General features: G+C 34.7%; 1 protein-coding gene across 3 annotated transcripts in view; it reads left to right on the forward strand.

Annotated features, from left to right (window-relative positions):
• LOC145283515 (endoplasmic reticulum-Golgi intermediate compartment protein 1-like) overlaps nt 1-24,839 on the forward strand; it is a 346,880-nt gene that overhangs the window by 60,138 nt on the left and 261,903 nt on the right. Inside the window, exons 1-2 of one of the 3 annotated variants that reach the window (XM_080132351.1) lie at nt 4,061-4,170; nt 8,109-8,243. The exons of 1 other annotated variant lie outside the window; for it this stretch is intronic. In XM_080132351.1, the coding sequence (XP_079988477.1) occupies nt 4,097-4,170; nt 8,109-8,243 (209 nt within the window). In that variant the 5' untranslated portion in view covers nt 4,061-4,096. Of the gene's footprint in view, nt 1-4,060; nt 4,171-8,108; nt 8,244-24,839 lie in introns of those variants that run through there. One more of the 3 variants, XM_080132352.1, reaches the window with a different exon arrangement.

Raw genomic sequence — 24,839 nt, forward strand, 5'->3', positions numbered from 1 at the left:
AAAGTAAAATAAATAAATGGATTATAACTGAAGGAAACTGTATTAGGCTATATTCCAGTTTCATACGTAAAAAATAAGTGCTAGTTATAAGAAATAATGAAAAACTTTGTAGAGTTGAATTAAATGTATTGAAGAGAGAGGACCAAACCAAATCAGAGGCATAGTAGTGTTTAGTTTAGACATTTTTAGCAGATTTTAGCTCCTCCTTCGATAACATGAATTTATCCTTAAAGAGATTTATTCTTGCTGTAGCTGTGCACTTTTTAAACGAGTGTTTAGTGTTTAGAGTTTGAAAAATCAGTGCTTGTGCATCTATGTTACTATGCTATTTTTAATAGTATTTTCAAGTTAAATTTGATTTTTATGATATTTTTGTTTATTACATGTTTAGGTGAAAGTACAGAATAGTTACAATACAACCTCCTTCCCATATTAAGAATGGCTGTCTAAATAACAAAGTTATTTTAGCACAATAACATAGATGCACAAATAACGAAAAACCTTTAAAGGAGTTTCCTTATTTACTCGTATTAATCTTTGTGGGTTATCTGATTTTAAAACTATAATTTTAGAAGAAAAACACTGCTTAAAAACAATTACTCCCTAAAAATAAAAGAAATTAAAATTTGACACTAATTTTCTGCAAAGTATTTTTTATTAATTAGAAAAACTTGAAAATTTATGTAGTTATGTTTCGTAAAGAATGTGTAGAATAAAATTGTATGGACTATTTTTTTTTGTGTTTTGATATAAAACTGGAGTATTACCATATTTTAATAAAAATTTCAAGTATAATTTGATGTGAAATATTAGGTTGGTGCAAAAATAATGTTTTTGACGTTCATTTGAACGTCAAAAAATGCCATTATTTTTGCACCAACCTAATAGAAACACAAATTAAAAAAAGATAAAACGAATATGTTTAAATTCACTGCAGAAACTTGAAATATAATAATATATATTCTAAACAAGTCTTTTTTGTTTTTCCTTTCGAAATAATTAAGCATAAATCGTAATGTTTTCAAATTAAATAATAAACAACGTTAATTTTCAATATCAATAATGAGCGTGTTTTGCGACGGTGAAATCTAAAATGTTTCCACCCCCAAAAAGTTCCTGAAATGAAAAATCGAACTTTGATCGTTATTATTTAAAAAAACATGATTTTGCCTTTACACTTAATATTTATTTTATTAATTCATTATCCTCACTTATTTTATTTAAAAATGTAGTTTAAAATATATTTTAAATAATGATTCCATTTTCTTAACAGTACGGATTGTTTTGATGACGGGACATTCTTAAAAATTCACCGAAAAACTTTTAATCGCTTCAATTTTTTAACTTTTACAGTCATTTCCTCAAGCAAAGATAACGATTTTGAGAAAAATATTTCGTGTAGGTCTTTTCTATGTAAAACCCCGACTATCATCACCATTGCCTCACCGGGGTTCCAAAATCGACCTGCCCTAACAATACAGGATAACTCTTCTAGTTGAGTATATTTATTAGCAAACACAAGCATCAGCAGAAGACAACGGAAGTATGAGTATTGTTTAAGATGTGAGTAGGTTGACAAATAATGAAAAAACATTTTTGTTGGCATGAGTACACTAGCTTTTAAATAATTTTTCGGTGTAATTTGTTGGAAGTCCAATAACTCTTATTTTTCTTATTATCTCCCTTTGTTTGTAAATATACCATAATCCTTTGCTTGTGTTAAAAACAAAATTTCTTCTCCCTATCTCTCGACATGTGTCATATATTTCCTCTTTTTAATTTTTTTTTCTGTTTATTCCTAACAATGCAACTCACAACAGAACTACGCTATAATAGCGAAATTCAGAAAACCAAAAAAAAAATTAAAAAACAAAACAATGGTGTTTACTGATTTTTCTTGTCAATTTCAGCTCAATGCACTCATATCTACTTAATTAGCATATCTGAAGTACTTAAATATTACCGCATTATTTAAAAAGAAACACGAGTTTTCGATCTTTATCATAAAAAACGCCATATTGTTTTGAGAACACGTGACATAATAACAAGGGAAGCAACTCAATTATGCTAAAAGAAAACAATTAACTCATATTAATAAATGTTAACGCACAACTTTTTAAAAAAAAAATTAATAATAGTTACATGCTATTTCTTCCCCTTGAAACTCTATTGTTCTTTTTAGTCAAACATTTTATTTTTGCTAATTTTCATTAAAAAATATCTTATTTGATAATATTTTCTCTACTTTATCGTTTTTCGTAATTTTTGGATATGTTTATTGCTGTAACATGACAATTAAGTAGAAACCATTGGTTTGCCTTGGATTTAAATATAAAAAAATTCGAATTTGGCTATTATAGTATAGTTGTACCAATTTTTCTTTGTAGGGTTTTTCTACCATAGAGCAATTTCCCTAGATTTTTTTCGATTATATTATTATGTTCTATTCTATTTGGCGCTGGATTATTTTACTTTTCGCAACCATTTTCTATTTACTTTCTCAATACCGACATTTTAAAAATCTTTTTCAACCTGTATCAGCGAATATTTGTTTGTTGTTTTTTTTTGTTTTTTTTTTTCACGGTGGTCATCACTTATCAAGGCCCGGAAGCCACTCAGGGATAAAAGTTATTGCAAGTACAGTACGTTAGTGTGGAGATTTAATGAAGTGTTTACTTAAGGGGGCGGTTCATTAGGAATTTGTTAACGTTGGACTTGAAGACATCCAGGTTGTAGTCAGATGGGAAGCAGGCAGACGGAACAGAGTTCCACAGGCGTGCAGTTCTAAGAAAGAAGCTTTGTTCATGGAATCTACGTTTTGATTTAGGCACAGATAAAGAGTGGAGAAAATTTTTTACAGTTGATTCAGCTAGACGGGTGATTTTCGTGAAAGATTGGCGAGGGGGGACCAGAGACTGGAGTTCAGACGAGCACCTGCCATGGAAATAGCGATAAAACAAGGATAGGCTCGGAACGTCTCTTCTGTTGGAGAGAGGTTGCAGGGTAGAGAAAAGAGCATCCCCCACTAAGCCACGAAGTCTATTTTGTACTCTGTCAAGGCAGGATAGGCTCGGTTGAATTTTATGAAGAAAATACAGAAGCAACTCTTAGTCAAGAAATTTGAAATCAATGTATCTACAAAAGGTGTTCCAAAAATAATGCCTCCTATAGTTTTTATTCCATCCGAATAGATTAGAGAGGATTGTAAATTACATTGTTATGATAACTGAACTTATGCATTCATGGCTTGAAAGTTTCAGATTTCTGTTGATGATATTAATGGTGTGAGATGCTATGACAGCAACCCTTATCGTGTACATGCATCAGAAGCAGAGACGCGTTATTGAACTCCTGGTAAAAGTCTATTGAGAGTGGTGGTGACGTAGAAAAATAAATTTCGGAGTACAAAAGGTTGCTCGTTATAATGGTATCACTCCCGTTTTCATAGTTTTTTAAAACTTTTTTAATTAAAAAACAGGAGGCTTTATTTCTCATAGAAGAGACCTTGCAAGCCTCTCTCTGATCTATCGTTATTTTCATGGCAGATGCTCGACTGAGCTTCCCTCATATGGTTCCTTCCCGATAAGTCTTTTGTGGCAAACACTCGACTAGCTACAAGTATCAGCAATTTCCCTTACTCTATCTTTGCTTAAAACTAAGCGAAAATGCCATGAGCAAAGTTTGTCTGTAGAACACAACACTAGAGAGCTGCTTTCCAGCTGACTATAACATGGTCATTTTCAAGTCTAACGTAAACAGGTTCTAAATGAACCGTTTCTAAAATTAATTAACTTATCAAATTTTCACCGTAACTTTACCTATTAATCCTTATTCTTGGATGGCCTTTGGACCTTGAGAAGCGGTTGCTATCAGATAAAAAAAAAACTAAAAAAAAAAAGACAGGCTACCACCTATATTGCCAATAATGCCCGATCCGTCTTACTGTAATATTTTCTCATATCATTTTTGTATAAGTTCTTGTTGTTGTATGAAGTTAACGCATATCTTTAAAGACATATATCCTATTTGTTGTTATTCCATTATTTTATATTTGTGTGATGCATTGCACATACTTTCAATTAATCATTATTGAATTATGTCCTATTCAATCGGCTGTTTCTCTTGTCCGTCGTTTTTAAAATCACAATATCTACTCGCATTTCACAGACGGTAAATAGTTTATGATTTTCCATGACTTTCTTGTTTTTGTCAGTACCAACTTTGAATTATTTTTGATTTTTTAATTTTGTTGTGATGAATTTTTAAATTTCAAAATCTCCCCCCCCCCATTTTTTTTTTCCAAAGAGAAACTGGAATTGCTGGTACTAAACCGAACTATTTTTTAAAATCCTTACCTTAAAATAACTCTAACCTAAATTTAAGCTAACCCTAAACAAACCTTGAATTGTACAAATTTACTATCAGACCTATCATTATCATCATATTTGAGCTGGTGAAACTGTTCCATTTCATTGGCTCTTGATAAGGCACAGAAAGGTATCTTCTTTTCTGCAACTTTTCTTGCACAGACGTGATGTTGCTAGTGTCAGTCTTTTCTATTTATACTATTATGGCATCTTCTTCAGAATTATCTGATCTTGTCTCTGCTTCTGTTGTTCCAGTGTATTTGACCAAGACCGTCTTAAAAGACAAGATGGCCGGTGGGCAAAAATAATTTAATCTGCTCACGTCATCACGGGTAGTCCATTAGTTTCTTTACACCGGTAAACACCGGTAGTAACTCGTGGGTATCTCCATTCAACAAAGTAAGTTTTAACGTGCTCCCCCCTGTATTTAACACGATGTAACTATAATTTAATTCAATATTATAATCCTAAGTTTTTTACCATTCAAAAGAAGCGTCAAATAAATTGCTAATATTAAAAAAAAATTTTTTTACAGCATACAAAACTAATGAAAATGCGAGACAACATCGACTCTTTTGAAGAGACGATTTTTTTAAGCTGTTGACACGTTTTAAAAATTTAGCAAAAATTAATTTTCCTGAAATTTTCAATATTTAAAAATAAATTATGCCGGCTGATAACATTTTTAAACTTTTTTTTAAAGCTAGAAAGATAAAATTTAAAAATACCTATATATATATATATATATATATATATATATATATATATATATATATATATATATATATGAAACTTAAAAGTAAAAAAAAAAAAAACGCGCGTTCATTTCGGGTTTGTATTACTGTACACAGATTCGAAAAAGTTGTCAAAAAACAAATATATGACAAATAAATGTTATCAAAGGCAAGATAAGTTACTTTTCTACCAAACTAGATATATTTTTCGTGTTTTTATTCAATGTAACATGTTTATTCAGCTGCAAAAACAAGGTGTTATAAATAAAAAACTAGAAAAAATATATGTCAAGCTATGTCACGGTAACATATATTGAGCGAGTTTTTTACAGTATTTTAACCAGTTTTTTATTTATAACACCTTTTCCCAAACTTACCGTGTTAAAGAGGGAGTCAGACGCCATCTTGAAATTTCCGGGTTTGTATTACTGTACACATAGATTCGAAAAAGTTGTCAAAAAACTAATATATAACAAATAAATGTTATCAAAGGCAAGATAAGTTACTTTTCTACCAAACTGGATATATTTTTTGTGTTTTTATTCAATGTAACATATTTATTCAGCTCGAAAAACATACAGTGTTTACCGATGTATTGGAAAATTTAAAATGGCGGCCGACTCTCTCTTTAACACGGTAAGTTCGGAAAAAGGTGTAATAAATAATAAACTAGACAAAATACTCTTAGAAATTTGCTCAATATAAGTTACCGTGACATAACTTGATATATATTCGGTGGTTTTTTAATAGTATTTTTAAAAACAGTAATGAATTTTCCGAACTCAATATTTTTCAATTTTTAAACTTTAAAAATCTATCAATTTTTCTATTGATTCTATTTTTACGATATTTTCAGGGTCAATGTGAAATTTTATGTTCTTTCCAATAAACCGAATATAATATTTTAGACAAACGTTTTTTTTTAAATTCACGCCCCCCCCCAAGTGTCACCCATTTTTAACTTTCTCTTAAAAAGTAAATAATTAATTTATGTCGGAGTTTTATATATCACAAATTGAAGAGAAAAGGTCAATAAATAATATATTCAAATTTAAAACAAAAAAAAAAAAAATGCCTTTTTTAGAAATTTACCTGTAAAGTCCGAAGTTTAAAACCTTTTTTAAAAAAAAAAGCACATTGTTTTTTTTGTTTTGTTTTTTTAAATAAAACCTTGGTCCTTGCTCCTTTAATTGAAAAAAAAAATTAGGGCTTGAATTACATTTTTCGAGGAGTTAAAGCTTGGAAAGATGGGGTGGAATTATTCACTATTTTCACGAAATTTCTGACACTGCTATCGGTAAACACTGTATGGTTTTCGAACTGAATAAACATGTTACAATACATTGAATAAAAACACGAAAAATATGTCCAGTTTGGTAGAAAAGTAACTTATCTTGCCTTTGATAACATTTTCATTTAATTATATTAAATAAACTTCAAGTTTACTACAAATCAAATCGTGTTCCTTCACTTTTTAAAAATGTAATTTATAAGTAATTAAAGAACGCATTCTAATCTTTAAAATCTATAATACAACAAAATATTCAATTGCTTATAATACTTAAACAAACAACTTGTGTTTTATTATTTTTTTATTATTAATATTAGATGAGTTTCAGTATAAATCATCGTGTTCTTTCTTTATTTCAATCCAATTTTGAAGTTTTGTAACGCTGTCTGTAAAAATTACTGTTCATTATTGACAGTCTAAGAGTTCCACATATCTTGCTTGTTGGGACCTCGGCGATGACGTCATTTTTTCAGCTGGCCGGCCATCTTTATAACGAAGGCCACGATTTGACTCGTTCGTCAAATGATCTCCATCATTTCGCTGCTTTGACACCTCATTATAATACAGTTTCTTATTCCGGTAGCTTCTTTCCAAGAATTGAAATCTTGTTTAACTCTCTTTCTGTTAACTGTTTTCCTTTGTCATTTCAAGTCTAAGGCCAGTAGGCATTTCCAATCTTTGTGATAATCATTTTTTGTTCTTTTCATCTTCTTACATCAAGTGGCTTCATGCCTTGTCTGGAGGGATTGCCATTAAAACACTTACCTAGCACTAACAGTCAGTTTTTATCTGGTTCAAAAGCTGTACCATTAACAAATTGCTTAATAGGTTTACTAAGCACCAAGATGTACAAAGTGACCACGCTTTTGTGCAGCTCTAGTTTAGACAAAAAAAACATGCAAAAATAATTACCAAAACAGTTTTGCACAATAATTCGTTATTTATTTGCAGACTGTTATCCTCATATTTATAGTTGGGGTTGGTTCACCACATTTCGGCCAACTATTCCTCTGGCCTTCTTCAGCTGGTTAACCATGACAGGATATGAATGCTGAGTCTCTTAACTGTATTCTCAGTAATTACTGCCTTCCATAGTTGTTGTTGTCTTAACACGTTTTGGCCAACTAATCCTCTGGCCTGCTTTGGGTAGGATTGAAACCATTATTTTCAGACAATGCTCATCTGGAATTGTAGAGACTCAACGCCTCCATCCACTGTGCCATGGACCCCAAAGAATAGTTGGCCTAAACATGGTGAAATAACAACAACTATGAGGATGAGGGTAACGATCCACAAATAAATAAAATATACAAATTACTCAACTCAAAGAATTCCAATAAAAGATATATATAATTTTGCACTAATTTTATATTCTTTGACAAAGATTAATAAAAAAGCTATAATTGCTATTAATACTTGTGTCTAGAATCCTTATTACAATTTTGAAAAATTTCATGACATTATTACCATTGTAAAACATGTCTAAAATTTAATGCCTGAGCTTAAGGAGTCTTAATAAAAAATTGAAATTGATGAAATATTGTATAATGACTATGGATCAAAGCAAATTTGAAATATTTGAATTTTCAAATGGGAGGTTCTGTCCATAGTCCTCCAAAATCCCTTCCAAATATTGCAAATACATTTAAATTTGAGCTGATTTGAAATCGAAACATGTTTACAACTGAATCTTTATTTCTTTTCTTCTTTTTCCAGATTTGATATTTATCGGAAAATTCCTAAAGATCTCACCCAACCCACCTACACTGGTGCCATCATTTCCATCAGTAGTTCCTTATTTATCATATTCCTTTTTATTTCGGAATTGTCATCATTTCTTACAACAGATGTGTAAGTCATAAATATTTTTTATAAATCTTTTATTGACACCACAACGTATTCTTTTAATTCATATTATAACATTAAATGGGCACGTCTACAAATTTTGGACCAAACCAAATCGACTTTTGCCAAACTAAACCTAAAACTTAGACTAAGGTTTAGGATTAATTTACAGTTAGGTTAAAATTAAGATTAAAAAAAAACAAACAGTTCAGTTCAAATACTGTAAAAATACTTACAAAACAGCCTCTCCTTCCTTGTTAAGAATGACTTTCTAAATAATAATGTCATTGTTTCAGTGCGATACAATAAGTGCTGGGCCTTAATAAGTGGTTTAATTTCAGAATTGTCATCATTTCTTACAAAAGATGTGTAAGTCATACATTAAAAAAAACTTTTATTCACACCACAACGTAGAACACAATTCTTTTAATTCAGATTATAATATTAAATGGATGCATCTACAAAATTTGGAACAAACCAAATCGACTTTTGTCAAACTAAACCTAAAACTTAGGCTAGGATTAGTTTAGAGTTAGGTTAGGATTAAGATAAAAAAAAACCCAGTTCAGTTCAAATACTGTAAACATGATAGGTGCTCGACCGAGCTCCAATCTATGGTCCCTTCTCGTAGAACGTTCACAACAAACACTCGTCTAGCTGCAACAACTGCCACCAACTTCCCTCACTCTCTATCTATGCCCAAAATTAAACAAAAATTCCATGAGCAAAGTTTCTTTCCTAGAACTGTCTGTCTGTGACACACAGTACCGTGGGCTTGTTTCCCGGCTGACTATAGTATGGTCTTCAAATCTAATGTTAATAAATTCCTATTAAGACATTCTCTTAGATTACCTACCCCTACCTGATTCTTCTTGTTGTCTCACCTTCTACCTAACATTTAACCTTATTCTAGAGTGCTTGCTGGGCCTTGATATGCATTGACATCCTGAGTAAAAAAAAAAAAGAAAAGAAAAAGAAAAAGAAAATACAAGTAATGCCATATTAATTATTGCCTTGAAGAAAAACCTTGTAACATTTTTATGCACAGAACACGGCGAAAACATGTAACAACAACATGTAACAGCAGTAACACAACTTTAACGAACAGTCGTTACAATTTTGAATTTATGCTTGATTTTTAAGCTCAGCATTGATTGGTGCAAGCATTTAACTTCCTTTCTAGTTTACCTAACAAACTGAGTACACACCAAGAGATAATAAAAGGGAGTCCCCAACTATATTCTTACTCTTTTCGTCTAGGAGATGACACAGCTAATTTATCCATAGTGTTTCTATCCCCCCCCCCCCAACTTCTCTCGGGGGGGGGGGTCAACCGATTCCATTACACTTTGGGTTGTATTCCTTTACTAACACTCTTCTCTTTATTATGTCTTATTTATGAAAACGACTTAATAAAGTTTTTTTATGGAAATTGCTCCAGACAAGGCATAAAGCCATTTGATGTAAAGAGCTAAAACATTTTTATTTTTAATAAAAAATAAGCTAACAATAAGTATTGGAAGATTTCGACCTAGAAAACAACTATTCGTCTCCCTTTGTTAGAAACATCACTCATGGAATGTGAGGACTAAAGGACAAAATAAGAGAATCTGGAATTACAAGTCTGTTGAAAGTAAACCCACGTTTCATTTTCTTGTCTTCTAAAATGTTAAAAATGTTTAGGATGTTTAGTTTTCTCGTATTCTACAATATATCTTCAGATGATTATAACTTCACTTGGCATCGGTGACAGAAGCAGGAGAGAGGCCATCTTTTTTTGTTGGTATCAGGAAATTTTCTTAGGCTGATTTCTAAATCCCAAAATGGGTTTGAAGTAATCCCTAAAAGATTAGTTATTATTAATTAGCTGCTCCTCTGCCTATCCCTTGACCTAGAATTCTGGTATCTGAGGCGCTACCATTCCAACATTCACAGAGCTCTACAGTCGCATTTGCAAGTGATTTTTCTAAAGTGGCAGCTAGAAATAATGAAACGCTTATCTTTTGGCGATTGTATTTCTTTCACCAACGATTATCCAAATCTCACTACTGAATGAAAAATATCTTTTCAACTTTTTTTTTTCATAAAACGAACAAAGTTAAATTATTTAAACAATAAAAGTTTAATAAAACAATATACTCTTTTTCTTTTTAACGAAGGCTGTTTAAAAAAATATCTGAAGAAATTAGAATGTTTATACTTTCAAGTATCAACATAAAGTTTGTTGTATATTTAGAATTACATTTATAAAAAAAAAAAACAGAAAATTTTTTATGATGTACATACTCGTCATGAAACGAAGATGTCATATTCCAAAAATCATATCGGTTTGGCTAGTAACTTTTCTATTTGACTAGTAAACGAGAATATTTAGTTGCCAAAGGTCAACTAAAGATAAGTTTGTCTGTAAAGACCTTATTCATGTGGGGCACCTGAATACATTGTACCCTCAGGGAAAAATCATCTACCTAGCCATGATGGTAACTTTTCTCAGAGTTTTTGCTGCAGGTCCACCCTTCCAGGCTTTGCCTTCTCTCTTAGAGAAGAGATTAGTATATTGTTGATCACCTGAGGCACAATTACTGGAAAATACCAGTATGACTTGCAGACATGTTTTGCAAACCAAAGGAGTAAAAATAAATCTATGATCTTTAGTTTCTTTTAGTTAGATTATTTTAAGTGTAATTAGTTTATGAATATCATCCCCCACACTCAACCCACTATCTGTGTAGCGTCTTTAGGGAAAGCTTGATTTTCCCCACATTAAACATCCTGAAAAAGCAGGTAATAGGAACAAAAACTGCCCGGGATTGGACCAAAATATAGTATCTGTTTTATCCTCGGTCCAGGTAGGATATATTACTTTTGGTAAATTTGTAGATTACCACTTTCAGCTCAATCATCCTCCCCTCCCCTGTAAAAAATGCGATTCGACTTTATAGGTGATTACCAGTTAACACAGAGAAAAACCTATAAAAAAATAATAAAAACAATTATTTTGAAATTTATAGTTGGGGATTAGTTTCGTATATAAATCTTAAGTAAAACGATCTCTCATTTCCGGCCCAATCTAACTTGTTAGAGGATATAACTAAAATACTTTTTCCACTAACCATAAATCCAACAGCAAGGTAGTAAAAAAACATGTAATCGCCAATAAAAAGTATTCTCCCCCCCCCCCAAAAAAAAAGAAATCACACAGAATTTATGCTGCTGGAAAATCAAATCAATTTGTTTAACTGCCCTAAAACGCTAGAATAATGCGGAAATTGGGAGTTAATTTTATGTTAAACTTATATGTAAAACAGATTTCTTACTTTAAATTCTAATTTTATTTTTTTACTTTATTCTAAGTTTTTCTTTTTGAAGGTATGCATATATAATCGTCTAAATTTCAGCTCAGTTCTGCTGCTGGAGTCATTTAGAGGTTCATTCTGAGCCCAACACTCTTCCTGATCTACATTGATGATCTCCCAAATCACATCCTAAAATCATTCATAGACATTTATGCTGATGACACTACTATCTATGGCAACACTTCAAAGGCCGTAAATAACCAAATTCTCTCTGATTCTCTCTCCTCTGATCTTGATCAGGTGATTCAGTGGGGAAAGTGGTGGCTGGTTAATTTTGATGCATCTAAAACCCAAACTTCTATCTTTACACCGTCAACGCTCTGATCCCTGTCTGGCATCAATTGAAATGAATGGCCCCATGCTTTGATAAGCTTCTGGGCCTGACCTTTACTCCTAATCTGAAATGGAACACATACATCAAATCCGTTGCCAAGGTTGCTGGAAAAACCGCTCTAGTACATATCTCACTGCTGATGCAATTCTCTACCCGTATAAGAGCCAAGATTATCTAAGGATGGCGTACTGTTGGCACATCTGGGCAGAAACTGCGAGAAAGATTTTAACTTGCCTTGACAGAGTTCAAAATAGACTTTATAGCCTCTTCTCTGCAACCTCTTTCCACAGAAGAGACATTGCGCACATGTCTCTGCTTTTTGGTTATACTCATGGCAAGTGCTCGTCTGAGTTTCAATCTATGGTCCCTCCTTTTCACCAAAACTTTCACCCAAAAAGATTCGTCTAGCTGGAAATCACTACCAATAATTTCCCCCACTCTTTATCTGTGCCTAAACCTAAACATAGATTCTATGAACAAAGCTTCTTTGTTAGAACTGCACGCCTGTAGAACTCTCTTCCATTTGCCTGCCTCCCAGCTGACTACAATATGCTTGTCTTCAAATCCAATGTAAACAAGTTCTTAAGTAGTCCAATTTACCAAATTTCTAACTAACACCATGAATAATGAAATTCTACCCAATTTACATCATTAGTGATTGCTACACTACCACTTTACATTTATTAACTTTTATCCTCGAGTGGCCTTCGGGCCTTGATAAGTGGTGATTCCTAAGAATAACAAAAAAAAGTACCAAATATTTTTAAAGGGGATTGATTTAGCTACGTGTGTTAATTTATAATAAAACCCTTTTTCTTTTTTTAAAAATTTGTTCTAATTCAAAGAACCCTTTTGGGGAGATGGAATTATAATCAATTAATTATTTTGCTGCGTTTTCAGATTGGCACTTATGGCGGCAATTAAAATTGAAAATAAAACAAAGATAAAAAATTCCAAAAATCATGTAATTTGATCAAGTAGTTGTTTTTAGTTAAGAAAATAAAATTTTACTCAATGTTGATGAAAAAGTCAGGAAAAAGTAGCGGTCATTAAAAGGACTCAAGAACTGACACCCGACTTTCATTTCATTTCATTAAAAAAAATTTTTTTTGCCACTTCTGTATGAGAGGATCACGGGGTGAATATGTATATTTTAGTTTCGAGAATGGCAGATAGAGGTCGTCGTCAACCAAAGAACAGGGTCGATAACTCCTAATTTCCTTGTAACTGTAATAAATACTATATAAACACTGAAATAAACATTATATTCAAACAAGGGTTTAATGAAAAAAATTGAAAGTAAATGTCGATACATTTTTATAGTTTAAAATTATAATTTGCCACATTGTCAGACTAAATTACATTCTGATTTATTTTTATACAATCCTGCTGTGAAAAAAAACAAAAACTAATAATTAAAAAAATCTATAAATGTTTCAAGTTTTTAAAATTATATTTTGCTACATTGAAAAACTAAAATTACATTCCGATGTATTTTTATACAATCCTACTGTGAAAAAAAAAATACAAATAATTTTTAAAAATCTATAAATGTTTCATGTTTTGGACATATTTATTATTTTATTTTCAATTATAAATCACTCATTGAAAAGAAATAATATTAAAACATTAAAATTACATTTTGATACACTTGTTTATAGAATAAATGTCTTAATTATCATGGTTTTGTGTTACTTGTTGCGTTATATTTTTTTGTGTTCTCGGAGACATTTGTTTATATTTGATGTTCACAGAACAACCGATAGAGGTCACTTCTAATTCAAAGAACAGAAGGCAATAACTTGCCCCGTGGTCCTCTCCTACAGAAGTGCCAATATTTTTTTTATTGGGATAAACGTAAAAATTAAAACCAAACAATAATTTATCAACGTAACGCGTGCACGTGTGTGTGTGTGCGTGTATATATATATATATATATATATATATATATATATATATATATATATATATATATAATATAAAGCTGAATGTGTGTGTGTGTGTGTCTGGTCACGAATAGGCTCCTATATGGTTGACTATTTTAAAAAAACTCACTACATATAATGATAGAAGATGTATCAAGGATCAGGAATGGGTATGTTTGATCTGGTAGAACGGTGGTTCTTAAAAATTGTGGGGTCTGCGTTCGCGTCTGGTCCCCAAATTATGGAAATAAAAAATGAAAAAAAAAACGTTTACAAGGGTTTTTGATATAGATGTACATAAGAATACTTTGATAAGTATGTTTTAACTTAAATAGGGATAGTATGACAAAATTGCGGGGTCTGCGTTCACGCCTGTACTCCATGGAAATAGGCACGAACTTTAATAAAGACTTTCATATCTATTTGCGTAAGTATATTTTGATAATTATGTTTCAGTTTGAAGAAATATGGCATAATAAAATTATTGCGTGTTCGTTCGTGCCTGACCTCCATAGAATGTAAATATGTCACAAAGTTTAACAAGGTTTATTAAAAGGGGTGAGGGTCCACAATAACACCTTAACTTTAATCTTAATTCACGTTAGCTTTTATTTATTTTTTTGTAGTTGAATCATATTGTGGCAAATAAATTCACCTCATAATTTCACGTTCTTATTAAAGTTAAAGCCCCCCCCAAAAAGTCGGAACTTTAGACAATTCTCGACACTAATTTTGCATAACTGTTTTTTCCTTCTCCACTTGCATGTGTCACTCTTTCTAAAATAGATAAATAATAAAAAAATAAGAACTTTACTTGGTATCGTGTCAAAAGAAGGAAAAAATCCTGCTCACGTGATTACATGTCTTTTTCAAAACATTTACATAACCTTTTTATTTTTATTTATATATCTGTTTAAGCTTTTTTTGTCATTGTACTAGAAGAAATTCAGTTGATTACAACCATTTCTGCGTGTTCTTTACATTACAATAGTTCAACCCTGAATCCGACGGTGCAATACTACACCGTTCAATACCGTAAAACTGAAACGAAGCTTTTCTGCTTGAAAAGGGCGCCATTTTCTTCTTATTCATATTCATATCGATTCTTTGCTTTAAAAAACTAAATTAATTACGTGTTTACTTTTTTAATATCCCATTTTGCTGTTTGGATTATTTTACTAAAGTAAGTAAAGCTTCATTATTTTTCCAAACTGTTTTTATTTTTTGTTTTTCGATATTTCGTTGATACTATTTAGTAAGAGTGTTTAGCAGAAAAGCCAACAAACGACTACCCGAAAAAATAAATATACAAGAAATAAATGTTACCATAGTCAATAAAAGTTCAGTTCATGTTTTTCTTTTGTTTTGAAATAGTTTTTAATGCTCTTTAATTGAAATAATTTCAGCGAAGCGAAATTAAAACGAAATTTGAGGCGATAACTATTAAATGAATTTTTATATAAACTACACATGCCATAATCAATATTCCGCAAGCACAAAATAACGGAAAACATTAAAATATGTTTATAAATATTCCTTATGTTGACGGAACTCTCTTAAATTGTTAAGATAGAATGCTCAGGTGCCCCTCATTCAAATTGAAAACGAGGCTCTCCATTTCAAAGTCGCTGCCATTTTGATTTTTTTTTAAAACCGGTTCGTGAATTTAAAAAAAAAATGTTTTTTTTACAAACTACTTAAAAATACAAACCAATGAACTTTTCTACCATAAAAGTAACTTTTATTGACTATGGTAACATTTATTTCTTGTATATTTATATTATTATATATATAACATTTTCTCTTTGTAAGGAAACATCATTTTGTTGGTAACTCTTGGCTACGAATGGAAACAAAGTTGATATTAAAAAATATATTTTCGCAAAAATTATCTTTACTTTTATCATATTTTGCTGAGGGTAAAATTTTTGAGTATCAAAACATATTTCTGTATAACCCCCTCCTTTTCATAACCTATCATACTTTCATCAATCACAGTCCATTTTCTGTAGGCTGTTTTTGAACCCAGTCAACGACGGGTACTTCTGCTAGTATAATATAAAGCTGAACGTCTGTGTGTGTGTCAGGTCACGAATAGGCTCCTATATGGTTGACTATTATAGAAAACTGATCACATATAATGATAGAAGATGTATCGAGACACAGGAATGGGTATGTTTGATCTGGCATAATGATGATTCATTAAAATTGTGGGGTCTGCATACGCGCCTGGTCCACAAAGTATGGAAATAAAAAATTTAAAAATTAAAAAAAAACGTTTACGAGTGTTTTTGATATAGATGAACATAATAATTCTTTGATAAGTATGTTTTAACTTAAATAGGGATGGTATAATAAAATTGTGGGGTGTGCGTTCGCGCCAGACCTCCATAGAATAGAAATAGGCAGAAACTTTAATAAAGACTTTTCATATCTATCTGCGTAAGTATACTTTGATAATTATGTTTTAGTTTGAAGAAATATGGTATAATAAAATTATGGGGTGTTCCTTTGCGACTGCCCTCCATAGGACGGAAATATGTCACAAAGTTTAACAAATTTTTTTTAATATAGATCCACAGCATATTGTGATAAGTGTTTCAGTGTGAACAGGTATGGTATAATAAATTATGGGGTTTATCTATTTTATTTTTACTTTCATCATATTTTGCTTTGGTTTTGATATCCCCAAATTCGAAGCTATCTTTTTACAACCCTTCCTTTTTATAAATCAGAGTCCATTTTCTCTAGGCTGCTTTTGAACCCAGTCAATGACGGGTACTTTTGCTAGTATATATATATATATATATATATATATATATATATATATATATATATATATATATATATATATATACATATATATATATATATATACATATATATATATATATATATATATATATATACATATATATATATATATATATATATACATATATATATATATATACATATATATATATACATATATATATATATATATATATATATATATATCTATATACATATATATACATATATATATATATATACATATATATATATAAATATATATACATATATATATATATATATATATACATATATATATATATACATATATATATATATATATATATATATATATATCTATATACATATATATACATATATATATACATATATATATACATATATACATATTTATACATACATACATATATAATAAAACATATATACATACATATATAATAAAAAAGTAAAATCACCATACACATGTGCGCACTATAAATAGATACAAAATCCGGGGAAAGGAAGTGAAGCCCCCACCTACCGTTCACACTAAGAACATGGTTACGCTCGCTGACAGACGCGACAATTTTGAAAATGGGCAAACAAAGATAAGCTTTGAATTTAACAAATCCTTATATTACCAAAATGGCAACTGCTTTTTTTTAAATTTGACTAATGTACTTTAACTATATTGTCTTTAACTCTTGCTTCCATGCGAGCTGTTTCTATTATTTTTTATTGTTTTTATTTATTTATTTATTTTATTTTTTTCCCTCTTTTAGCCTTAACTAACTTTATTTATTTATTTAATGCATTCTAATTACATATGCGTAGAAATGGTCTTTAACATTTTAGTTCCATGCGAGCCGTTTTGTGAACAGAACTTACTCAGAAACGAATAGTCTATACAAAAATACAGAACAGAGCTAGGAATACCTTTCTTTATACAATAGAAGACAGAAGAACTTTATTTAAGTAGTATACTTAATATATGCAATCACCGTATGCTTGCTTGTATTAAAGTGTCCTCCATGATACCCATACCATACCAAACCACTGCACGTGGCTCAAAATTTAACTGTCACTATATTTGTAACTGCAATATACATAATCCCAGCTGTGATACTAGGGCTAATTTTCTGAGTAGATGCAACACTTTGCGCCTGACCTTAATGACTACAATTCCACATCCCAACGAACTAGCTGTTCCTATAACTGGGAGAAAAAAACCTAATAGCTAGCTACGAAATCTTATACATTTTACCTCCAAGACGATTGCGTTTGTCTTACCTGCATGCAAAAAAAAAAAAAAAAAAAGTTCCCCCCTTCTTCAAATTAAACCTTACCTGTAACTCAAATCCTAATGGAAATCTATCTGTAAATAAATAACCCCTCTTCTCTTGAACGCTAACAATCTACTCCTTCCAACCTATCCGCCACCAAACTCCCACATTGCCCCGCATCTGTAGTGGAATCGCTAGCTCGGGCACAACTCGTAGCTCAATTCTTAATACCTACTCATACTGTAACATTATCCTAGACCTAAGCTAACATAAATAAAATAATAAAAAAGGGGTAAGACTAAAATCACATTATCTCCTCCCTAACAAGCCCTCTTACAATCATAGACGCTTACACTGCATGAACTTCACCCACCCCCTTTATCCATTAACAAGTAAATAGCATGTCCCTAAATCACTTTGAGGAGTGTAACTAATCAGTAGAGATATAATCCCCCACAAACAAACCCAGTAACACTAACCACGCGGGGTCGCAGAAATACCTGGATTAGAACCTAGGTGCGGAGAAAACCCTCTCAGGGCTGACGGACCCAGTAGGTCTTCCCAGATCATCCGTCTAGGAGAAGGAAAACTCTGAAACTAAACCAAAGGGGAGAGAGGCCTCTTCAGTCTTGGATGACAACCTTCCTAGAGCTGGTGACTCAAACAAATTCACCGGTTTGCAAACCTAAATTGCTTAAGGAGTAGATAGGCTCTGTCTATCGCTCGGCTTCCATACTCCTTCTTTGCCTATTAGTCAAGCGCAGAGACACTATCTCAGTGATTCGACAGAAACACCCAGCGGTAGATCTTGTTTCCTGGTCAGGGCAATGAACGCCGTTCCTCCCCATTCCCAGCACGCCCCACCCCTAAAACTGAACATTTGGGAGTGCTGGAGTATAAGATATGACTGAGCAATTAGATTGGGTTGACCTTCTTCTAAAGGGTTGAGGGTACCGAATTGACAGTTCCTGGCTGCTGTTCCCGACTGGTAGTACAGGAGCCCTAACTCTTTGGTAGCGCTTAGAGCGGCTGCTCCATCAACAATTGAATAATATCGGGTTGTTTGTAGTGCCATGACGCGCATGGAAAGGGACCCTGCACTCCTCCCCGGTGGGCTTTCTTGAGGCCACAATCCTAATTGGAGAAAGGTCAGCTGATGGTCTACTTGTGATGCATGTCTGAAGCTCCGCATAACCTCTTGTTTAGCTCCCCCCTACCGAAACTCTTAAAAAAAAATATGACGACAGTACAATCTAAAAATAAGCTTAAACCAGGATTAGGGACAAACAAATTCAACTTGCCTCCTCCCTTGAGGCTCTCATTCACAAATATCCATGGGCTTAGAACTAACTTAGCTGATGTTGAAGCATTTCTCTTAACAAATACCCCGGATATCTTAGCACTAAGTGAGACTAACCTACACTCCTCCATTCCCTCTAACCACTTTAACATGCCTGGATATCTCCCACTCTGCCGTAAGGACTCTGACAGACATATGCACGGACTTGGAGTTTACATTCGTAATACCCTTCCCTTGACTAGAGAAACAAACCTAGAAACAGATGATCAAGCCTTTATGTGCTTTAGACTAAACATGCAACACAATATTAGTTACTATTATTTTCTCTACCGCTCTCCCTCGACTCAGGACTGCTCCATAATAAACAAAGTATCTGACAGCATAGACACGGCACTGACCCTCGACACTAGCGCACAAATACATGTGTTTGGTGACTTTAATGTCCACCACAAAAACTGGCTTGGATTCTCTACTCACACAGATGCAGCGGGCAGCACAACCCATAGCTTCGCTATATCTCACTCCCTATCACAAATTGTCACGTTTCCAACCCGTTTCCCTGACCAGGAAGAACAACACGCATCACTTCTGGATCTGTTTTTGACCACAGTTCCCGATGACTTCATAACGAAGGCCAACAGCCCACTCGGGAACGCTGATCATGCAGTGATAATGGTTGAAATCGCCCTAAACTCTAGACCCAAAACTGAAGAGCCAGTGCTCAAAACAACGAGATATTATAATAAGGCTGACTGGGAAGCCATCAGGGAACTAATTAGAGATGCTCCATGGAAAAATATTTTTTTTTTTTTTTTTTTTTTTTTTATTACATTTTCACCCCAAACAAGGCAAATTGCCACTTTGGTGTAGGGGGCTACTATCAGGGGCAACAACTACTGGGGTACTATGTAGGGATTTGGGCAGCAAGGTGTCGGTTCACGTTACACTTGAACTTCTGCACGTCAGTACTGTTGGGGAAGCAGGGACCTGGAATGGAATTCCATGGTCTTGCGGTTCTGGGGAAGAAACTATTGGAGTAAAAAGATCTTTTACATCTAGGGACCTCTACAGTGTGGGGGTGGGATCTAGTAGCCTGTCGGGTTTGTCGAGGGTGCTCGCGTCGTAGGAGCACAAGTGATTGCAGTTCATCAGAGCATTCACCACTAAAATACTTGTAGAACAGGCAGAGGGATGCAACATTTCGTCGATGGGACAGAGGCTGAAGCTTAGATGCCAGTTCAGGGCCTATCAGATTTGCGACTCTCTTTTGAACCTTGTCAAGGAGCGAGAGACTAGTAGCAGATGCACCAGCCCAGATGTGGAAGCAATACTCCATACATGGGCGAATGGTGGCCTTATAGAGGTACAGGATACTTTCAGGTGTTAGTAATTTTCTAGCACGGTAGAGAGAGCCTACCTTTCTTGCAGCGGCCCTGGCAATGCCTTCAATGTAATTGTTCCAACTCATGTTTCCTGTGAACGTTAGGCCAAGGAGTTTGAAAGATGGACTCTCAGATAAAGGGTCGTTGGCCATTGCTATTGGTGGCAGAGAGGGTTTCTTGTAATTATTGAATGAAACTAGTTTAGTCTTGGCAGCATTGAACGCGACCAACCACTTTTGTCCCCATTCCACTACAGATTGGAGGTCTTCCTCTAGTGTTTCTGCCATTTCTTTAGAAATGTGTTCATTCGTCTTCCTGTCGTGTCTGCCATAGAGTGTAGTGTCATCAGTATATATACCCATCTCAGAGGCAATGTTGTCGGGGAGGTCATTTATGAATATCAGGAACAATAGAGATCCAAGGATAGAACCCTGGGGCACTCCCGCATTTATATCATATTGTTTAGATGTGCGACCGTCGAGGACTACCTGGATTTTTCTCTTATCTAAGAAGGATTTAATTATGTTAAGTATTCTACCAGTGATACCGTAAGATCTAATCTTCCTGAGGAGACCCTCATGCCATACCCTGTCAAAAGCCTTAGATATATCTAGAGCTACCGCTCTGCCTTCCCCCGCTTTGTCCAGTGATTGGTATATACGTTCAGAGATCACGGTGAGGATGTCTGCTGTGGAACGGGCTTGTCTAAATCCATATTGTTTGTCAGTCAGTAGTTTAGCATCTGTAAGATGATGGACTAGAGCATGGTTAATCATGGTCTCAAATATTTTGGCAAAAAGTGGGAGGAGGCTAATGGGGCGATAATTTGATGGGTCTGTCCTTTCGCCAGAATTCTTGAATACTGGTACAACAGAAGCAGTTTTCCAACAGCCCGGAAAGCAAGCTTCATTAAGACATTTGTTGTAGAGTTTGGAGAGAACTGGAGCTACTTCGGCTGAGCACTTTTTTAATAGCACAGCTGGGATAAGATCGGATCCACATGCTTTTGAGGTGTCAAGGTTTTTTATGATAGCATGCACCTGAGCAGGGGTGGTTTTCAGATCGTCTAGTGTGGCGTCTGTCCGCATAGGAAAGTCAGGTAGGGGGTGGTTGGAAGGGTTCAGTGTGGAGTTTGAGGCAAACCGACTGGCAAGCATGTTAGCCTTGTCGGTTGCTGAGGAGACAACCTCGTGATTGTTGGTTAGTGGGGGAATTGTTGATTGCCCATTATTTACTACACTGTTGTAGATTTTCCAGAAGTCTCGAGTTCCTAGTTTTTGTGCTTCGATGCGCTTTTTAGTGGTTTCCGTAAATTCTCTCTTAGCTGTCGCTATTTCTTTCTTAACGTTATTTCTAGCTTCTATATACTTCAGTCTGTTTGAACTGGACTTATGTCGGTTAAACCTACGGTATGCATGCTGCTTTTGAGTAATGGCAGTTGCACAAGTCGACGTAAACCATTGGGGAGAGTGGGGCTTACTATAAAATTTCCGCATGGGAACATGCGCTTCGATTGCAGTTTTGAACCAGTCAGTGGTCTCGTTTGCACACTGTTCAGCAGGGAGAGAGAAAATATTTTTCCATGGAGCATCTCTAATTAGTTCCCTGATGGCTTCCCAGTCAGCCTTATTATAATATCTCGTTGTTTTGAGCACTGGCTCTTCAGTTTTGGGACTAGAGTTTAGGGCGATTTCAACCATTATCACTGCATGATCAGCGTTCCCGAGTGGGCTGTGGGCCTTCGCTATGCAGTCATCGGGAACTGTGGTCAAAAACAGATCTAGAAGTGATGCGTGTTGTTCTTCCTGGTCAGGGAAACGGGTTGGAAACGTAACAATTTGTGATAGGGAGTGAGATATAGTGAAGCTATGGGTTGTGCTGCCCGCTGCATCTGTGTGAGTAGAGAATCCAAGCCAGTTTTTGTGGTGGACATTAAAGTCACCAAACACATGTATTTGTGCGCTAGTGTCGAGGGACAGTGCCGTGTCTATGCTGTCAGATACTTTGTTTATTATGGAGCAGTCCTGAGTCGAGGGAGAGCGGTAGAGAAAATAATAGTAGCTAATACTGTGTTGCACGTTTAGTCTAAAGCACATAAAGGCTTGATCATCTGTTTCTAGGTTTGTTTCTCTAGTCAAGGGAAGGGTATTACGAATGTAAACTCCAAGTCCGTGCATATGTCTGTCAGAGTCCTTACGGCAGAGTGGGAGATATCCAGGCATGTTAAAGTGGTTAGAGGGAATGGAGGAGTGTAGGTTAGTCTCACTTAGTGCTAAGATATCCGGGGTATTTGTTAAGAGAAATGCTTCAACATCAGCTAAGTTAGTTCTAAGCCCACGGATATTTGTGAATGAGAGCCTCAAGGGAGGAGGCAAGTTGAATTTGTTTGTCCCTAATCCTGGTTTAAGCTTATTTTTAGATTGTACTGTCGTCATATTTTTTTTTTAAGAGTTTCGGTAAGGGGGAGCTAAACGAGAGGTTATGCGGAGCTTCAGACATGCATCACAAGTAGACCATCAGCTGACCTTTCTCCAATTAGGATTGTGGCCTCAGGAAAGCCCACCGGGGATGAGTGCAGGGTCCCTTTCCATGCGCGTCATGGCACTGCAAACAACCCGATATTATTCAACTGTTGATGGAGCAGCCGCTCTAAGCGCTACCAAAGAGTTAGGGCTCCTGTACTACCAGTCGGGAACAGCAGCCAGGAACTGTCAATCCGGTACCCTCAACCCTTTAGAAGAAGGTCAACCCAATCTAACCGCTCAGGCATATCTTATACTCAAGCACTCCCAAATGTTCAGTTATAGGGGTGGGGCATGCTGGGAATGGGGAAGAACGGCGTTCATTGCCCTAGCCAGGAAACAAGATCTACCGCTGGGTGTTTCTGTCGAATCACTGAGATAGTGTCTCTGCGCTTGACTAATAGGCAAAGAAGGAGTATGGAAGCCGGGCGATAGACAGAGCCTATCTACTCCTTAAGCAATTTAGGTTTGCAAACCGGTGAATTTGTTTGAGTCACCAGCTCTAGGAAGGTTGTCATCCAAGACTGAAGAGGCCTCTCTCCCCTTTGGTTTAGTTTCAGAGTTTTCCTTCTCCTAGACGGATGATCTGGGAAGACCTACTGGGTCCGTCAGCCCTGAGAGGGTTTTCTCCGCGCCTAGGTTCTAATCCAGGTATTTCTGCGACCCCGCGTTGTTAGTGTTACTGGGTTAGTTTGTTGGGGATTATATCTACTGATTAGTTACACTCCTCAAAGTGATTTAGGGAACAATGTGCAAACGAGACCACTGACTGGTTCAAAACTGCAATCGAACCGCATGTTCCCATGTGGAAATTTTATAGTAAGCCCCACTCTCCCCAATGGTTTACGTCGACTTGTGCAACTGCCATTGCTCAAAAGCAGCATGCATACCGTAGGTTTAACCGACATAAGTCCAGTTCAAACAGACTGAAGTATATAGAAGCTAGAAACACCTTTAAGAAAGAAATAGCGACAGCTAAGAGAGAATTTACGGAAACCACTAAAAAGCGCATCGAAGCACAAAAACTAGGAACTCGAGACTTCTGGAAAATCTACAACAGTGTAGTAAATAATGGGCAATCAACAATTCCCCCACTAACCAACAATCACGAGGTTGTCTCCTCGGCAAACGACAAGGCTAACATGCTTGCCAGTCGGTTTGCCTCCAACTCCACACTGAACCCTTCCAACCACCCCCTACCTGACTTTCCTATGCGGACAGACGCCACACTAGACGATCTGAAAACCACCCCTGCTCAGGTGCATGCTATCATAAAAAACCTTGACACTTCCAAAGCATGTGGACCCGATCTTATCCCAGCTGTGCTATTAAAAAAGTGCTCAGCCGAAGTAGCTTCAGTTCTCTCCAAACTCTACAACAAATGCCTTAATGAAGCTTGCTTTCCGGTCTGTTGGAAAACTGCTTCTGTTGTACCAGTATTCAAGAATTCTGGCGAAAGGACAGACCCATCAAATTATCGCCCCATTAGCCTCCTCCCACTTTTTGCCAAAATATTTGAGACCATAATTAACCATGCTCTAGTCCATCATCTTACAGATGCTAAACTACTGACTGACAAACAATATGGATTTAGACAAGCCCGTTCCACAGCAGACATCCTAACTGTGATCTCTGAACGTATATACCATTCATTGGACAACACGGGGGAGGGCAGAGCGGTAGCTCTAGATATATCTAAGGCTCTTGACAGGGTATGGCATGAGG

Source organism: Euprymna scolopes, chromosome 8 (genome assembly GCF_053919585.1).
Source record: "Euprymna scolopes isolate OS-2025 chromosome 8, ASM5391958v1, whole genome shotgun sequence".
In the NCBI taxonomy this organism is placed as follows: Eukaryota; Metazoa; Mollusca; class Cephalopoda; order Sepiida; family Sepiolidae; genus Euprymna; species Euprymna scolopes.